The sequence below is a fragment of the Nycticebus coucang genome, chromosome 5 (genome assembly GCF_027406575.1).
Source record: "Nycticebus coucang isolate mNycCou1 chromosome 5, mNycCou1.pri, whole genome shotgun sequence".
Taxonomy (NCBI): domain Eukaryota; kingdom Metazoa; phylum Chordata; class Mammalia; order Primates; family Lorisidae; genus Nycticebus; species Nycticebus coucang.
The window spans coordinates 115,173,406-115,179,184 of NC_069784.1; the positions used below are offsets into that span (position 1 = coordinate 115,173,406).

Sequence of the window (5,779 nt, forward strand, 5' to 3'; positions counted from 1 at the left end):
CTCAGATAAACATGTGCATAGTTGCAACATGGAGTTCTAACATTTTAAGTAAATCTTCAAAGCTGAAGTTGACTCTGCTAGAAAGAGAAGTTACCATGCCTTAAATGTTAAATAATAAATACATTGGATCAAGCACCCTAAGGTCAACTCAGCAAACATTTAAATCGAAACCTTCTTATTTTAAGCTTGATCAATAATTTTATAGCGTTCACAAGATAATCAAAAGGAAGATTATTTAGATACTGGTAATCTCAATTTTTAAAAAACTGAAATCAGAAACATTATCCAATCTAAGCTATGATCTATCTGGCCTCTGTACAATTTTATCATTAGGCATCTTTCTTCTAAATAATTCAGTGAAATATCAATAATGAGTCTTTGCTTCTCTACCAGATACCTCTTCTGTCTGTACCACAGAATCCAGAAACAATTAACGGGAATTCAGCTTGGGTAGTTTTTCTTGATCACACATGTCTCTGGAGAAGGGTGTGGTAAGGGCAGGGAGACGTTTACCTCCTAAATATAAACAGCTCTTTTTCACCAAGACCATTCTTTGCACGGCAATAATACTGATAGAGTTCTGATGGGGAGGAACCTCTTCCATGTCTGATATCTGATGCTAACCTTTTTAGTGATAAAGGCCACAAAAACAATTCAGAGGCACTGAACCTGAGAAGGCGGTCCCAAGAGGTCTCTCTGGTTGGTTTCTTTCCCGTTTCCACTAAGCAGAAGACGAGTTTACCAACAGCCATCAGCCAAGCACATCCAAACTGGATCCCAGCCAGGAGCAAGCAGCATTGCTGGGACCTGGGCAGCAACGTGGAAGGGTGGTCGGGGCCTCAGCTGGATGACACCATGCGGGGACTGCTGGGCAGCAGCTGGAGGAAGTTTGGCCACGCTGGCAGGGGGACACATGAGTGGTTAACCAGCGAACCAAGCCTGCCTCTTCTGGAGACCCAGCTACAGGTCTGTGCCTATGACTTCACGTTAACCCTTTTCTTTAGGATTGTGTATTCTCAATATCTTAGAATTCTATATTCTCAATATCTTAGAACTTAATGGCGACATTTTGCCTTATGGAGATGAAAAAATATGAATTCACTGATTGGCATGGTCTGAAAGGAATAACTTGAAATTTGTGTTTTTCTTTTTTGACAATGATGCTTTCACTTAAATCTTGGCACAAATATATCCTAAGAACCCTTTATGTATCAGGTATATTGAAGAACACCTGACCCTGGAGTCAACACAGTTTTGCACCTTGGTGTTATGACTTTGTTCTTTGCTCAGTAGGCAGTGGCTGGATATGCAAAAACAAGAGACTCCCTTTGATTCTCGACAGTGTAATGACCACTGTTCCTACCAGTTAGCAGAAACCAAGCATCTTACTTCAGGAAGGATAACAGGGGGTTAAAGAGGGTTTGTCTCTCTTTAAGAAAAGCAGCAGCTGCTCTGATCTGTCTGGCAAATCACCAAAGGAGTCTCCATCTGAGGCAGCATTAAGAAAAAATAGTTGCAGTAATCTAAAAATTAAGAATTTTATAATTGGAGGAGGAATGAGTGACACCTATGACTACAGGAAAGAGAGGGAGATCAGCCTATTGTTTCCAGAAAAATCAATGGGTAAGATTATGGTGTCTAAGTTGTCCAAAACCACCATTTACAGAAAAAAAATTACAGAGACAGATATTGATATATCCTTCCGTAGTTATACTTTTAATTGGATATTTCTTTAAAATACTTAGTGAACAACAAAGCCATTGAGTCAACATTCACAGCCAAAAAATATGAAAAGTTAAGAAACAACTTTGAGACTAGTGAATAAATTGGGATATTTGACTTAAGACGATATCCTTTAAAATACAACAATTTTAACCAATATACCATGAATAACAAGCAAATTAAGAATACCGTATTGTATTTATCCTATGGTTCGGTTTGTCTCTTCACTGGAGAAGTCATCTCAGGAAATTGTCCTGGTCTGCTGGATTAGGTAACAGTCTTCTACTGCCACTCGGAATGTGGACAAATTTAAATCTGCTAATGGAGGTACTGATCATAGCAGGAACTATGTATGGAATTTCTCCTTTCTCGGTATTAATAATATCTTAAGTAGCATAATTACCAACAATAGGATCTATTACATAAGACCTTTTAAATGGAATATTAAGTGTCTTTCTTTACGCATTTTTTACAGGATAAAAGAGAATTTAAAATCTGATAACAACAACCTGTCAGAAATTATTATCTGTATTATTGATAGGGAATGAAAAAACTAGGTTATGAATAATGGCCCATGTTTATTGGGATTGAAGTACTCAAAGAGATAATATCTAACATTTTTAATGATTCATCTAGAGAGAGAAAACAAATTACAGTTTGTTTTTTAGTCCAATTTGATTTCTTAATTGAAGTAATTGCAGTTTTGGGGTGCATCTATTCTTGTAGGTTTTATAATCAAAGTTCTTATTATGTCACAACAGATTTTAAGTTAGGAATTCTGATATTAAATTAAATTATGTATGAGAAAACAGATTGAATCCATAGTTTATTTTTTTTAATCCATACTTTAGAAATTTCGCAGTTACACACACAAAGCCTTAATATTGTCAAAATATTATTGAAAATACATACTTATCAAAATATAAGTTTAGTAATACCAGATTTTATCTTAATTGTATTTTCTAGCCTTATCAATAATGTTCCAGATTTCTTCTAATTATCTTTAGTATTTTATGTTTAGTAAATTTCAACAGTTGAGTCCCTGAGACTATAAATACATAAACAATGGCCAGGGGCAATGGCTCATGCATATAATCCTCGCACTCTGAGAGGCTGAGGCAGGTGGATTGTCTAAGCTCACGAGTTCAATACCAGACTGAACCAGAGGAAGACTCTGTCTCTAAAAATAGCCAGGCATTGTGGCGGGCACCTGTAGTCTCAGCTACTTGGGAGGCTGAAATAAGAGGATTGCTCAAGTCCAAGAGTTTAAGGTTGCTGTGAGCTCTGATGATACCATAGCCCCTCTACCCAGGGTAACACAGACTCTGTCTCAAAAGCATAAATAAAAATATATGTGTGTGTGTATGTATGTGTGTGTGTGTATGTATATAGATAGATAGATACTAAGAATATATATATATATATACTATTCACCAAGTGCCTTACACGTATTAATTCATTTAATTCTCATGCTAATCCTCAATAACAGATGTTATTAATTCCACTTCAGAGAGGAAAAAACCCAAACCCAGGGAAGGCAAGTGAGGTCCATGGTCTCACAGATTTTAGAAGGTTGTACTGGGATACAAAGCCAAAACTGTCAACTCCCAAACACTATGTTCCGCTTCTCGAGAAAACCTTAATTTATGATCTTTAATCTACTATGTCCTAACTCATATCTTACCAAGGACAAAGTATCTGGTAGTATAAATAATAAATAAACTATTTATTTATTTACTTTTTGAGACAGAGTCTCACTTTATTGCCCTAGGTAGAGTGCCCTGGTGTCACAGCTCACAGCAACCTCCAACTCTTAGGCTCAAATGATCCTCTTGCCTCAGCCCTCCGAGTTGCTGGGACTACAGATGTCTACCACAATGCCCAGCTTTTTTTTTAGAGGTGGGGTCTCACTCTTGCTCAGGCTGGTCTCGAATCTGTGAGCTCAGGGTAATCCACCTGTCTCGGCCTCCCAGAGTGCTAGGATTACAGGCATGAGCCACCAGGGCTGGCCTATTTACGTATTTATTTATTTAGAGACAGTTTCACTCTGTCACCCAGGCTAGGGTGTCGTGGTGTCATCATAGCTCGTGGCAACATTAAACTCTTGGGCTCAAGCGATCCTCTTGCCTCAGCCTCCTAAGTAGCTGAGACTACAGACTTGTGCCACAACACCCAGCTATTTTTCTATTTTTAGTAGAAACCTGACACTTTGCACTTGCTCAGGCTGGTCTCAAACTCCTAGCTCAAACAATCTGCTGCCTCAGTCTGCCAGGTGCTAGAATTACAGACATGAGCCATCAGCACCCTAAATAAACTATTTGATCCTGAGTAAAAACAACACACATAGTTGTCAAGTCTTTAAGGAATAATAAAAAAGAAAGATTCCTCAAGCAACCATAGCTAAGCTATTCTCTTATCAGGTCATAACCAGCAAAATATTTGTGCTTTCTACCAAAATTAAGGAGAGAACCTCAGCTTTAATAGTTTAATTATAAGGTTTTATTTTAAATAAGGAAAGCTTAATATTTTGTTTCCTTATTTTAAACACAATTATAAGACTGAAATGTTTTCTTTTCTATAGTCGTGGATACTAACATTTATACTTCTTACTGTGGGCTTTATATAAAATAAAGAAACCTTGTAATACTTCACTATTTCTTAGTAGTTTTATTAAAAGCAGGGTGTATGCAATTAGGAGCAGTATTTTTTTTTAACACTTCTTTCCTACCTTGCTGTGAAAGCATCATTTCACATCCATTATATTATTTACAATAGCAAAAATCACCATTATCTATGTGAGCTAATGTTATAAAATCAATACCTTTTAGGTTGCCCAATAATGTATCCGTAATTCTTTTTAAGAGTTGAAAACCTTCTACATTTACCCTGAAAATACTATAAAAACAAAATTAAAGAATTAAAATATCTCATTCAGCATAAGTACCTGAAAGCAAAGCAGACTTCAAATATTTATGTGATAAGAACACATAATGTGAGCTTTTGTTCCAGAATTAAGGAACTTAAATCCTATATGATCCTTTTGTGGCAAAAAATCACAATCGGTCTCATTGTAAATAGACAGAAAGAACGTCCATTCAAAGAATGAGTGGTGGACCCACCAAGTAAAATTGTATTCGAATATTTTTACTTTGGTGGAAATTGTGCAGGATATCATCAAGGCATCCTTTTTTAACATTCTGAATTCACACTTGACCATGTAAATTAACATTATTTCACGTAGGTTGAATAGCTTAAGTGACTGATGACAGGTATTTTGAGCGTGACCCATAATACTAAGAGGAATGGCAGCTGCCTTGGAAATGCAGAGGCCTTCTCCCCCCAGCCCCATTCCTGACTCAGTGTCCTTTCCTGACTCCAGGACACCCGGAGGCTAAGTTCCTCCCACGAGGACATGGAGCCCTTCCTGTGCATCCTCCTTCCCACCACCATCCTGCTCTTCCTGGCCTTTCTGCTGCTCTTCCTGTACCGCCGCTGCAAGTCCCAACGGCCCGAGGGCCAGGTCTTCAGTGTGGACCTCCCTGAGCACCCACCTGCAGGAGAGGTGACGGACTTCCTGCCTGGCTTACCCTGGAGTGGAGAGCAGGCCTTCCCCTACTCCCCTCTGCCCCCCGAGGCAGCCCTCCTCTCTGTGTGTTCACCGCCTTCCTATGAAGAGGCCACCAGGAATCCTCTTGGGAAAGAGGCCCCAGATACAGTCCTTCAGTATGAGGGGGGCCAGCCTGGATCAAATGAGCAAGAATAAACCACTCTTCTAAAATCTTTGAAAAGAGCCCCCACGCGGAGGGGAGAAGGGCATGCCGGCCTCCAAAACCACCATGCTTGGGAGGCCCTGAAAACAGGACACTCTGGGCTGGGGGAACCTTGACGAATGCCAAACTAGTCAACCTATTTTCCAGTTCCTTAGGGAAAAGTTCCTCAGGTTCTTCTAAAGATGACTTGGCTCTCCTAAAAATATATAACTCTGCTGAGAAAAATAGGAAACGTCTACATAAGTTGAGGGGAAAATGTTTTGAACTGCTGGTGGGCAAAGGAACCA

General features: G+C 39.0%; 1 protein-coding gene across 1 annotated transcript; it reads left to right on the forward strand.

Annotated features, from left to right (window-relative positions):
* Positions 1-855: 855 nt before the first annotated feature.
* Positions 856-5,485, forward strand: SMIM28 (small integral membrane protein 28). Its single transcript, XM_053590612.1, has 2 exons — positions 856-966; positions 5,102-5,485. Exons 1-2 carry the CDS (start codon positions 856-858, stop codon positions 5,483-5,485), a joined length of 495 nt encoding a protein of 164 aa, XP_053446587.1.
* The last annotated feature ends 294 nt before the right edge of the window (positions 5,486-5,779 follow it).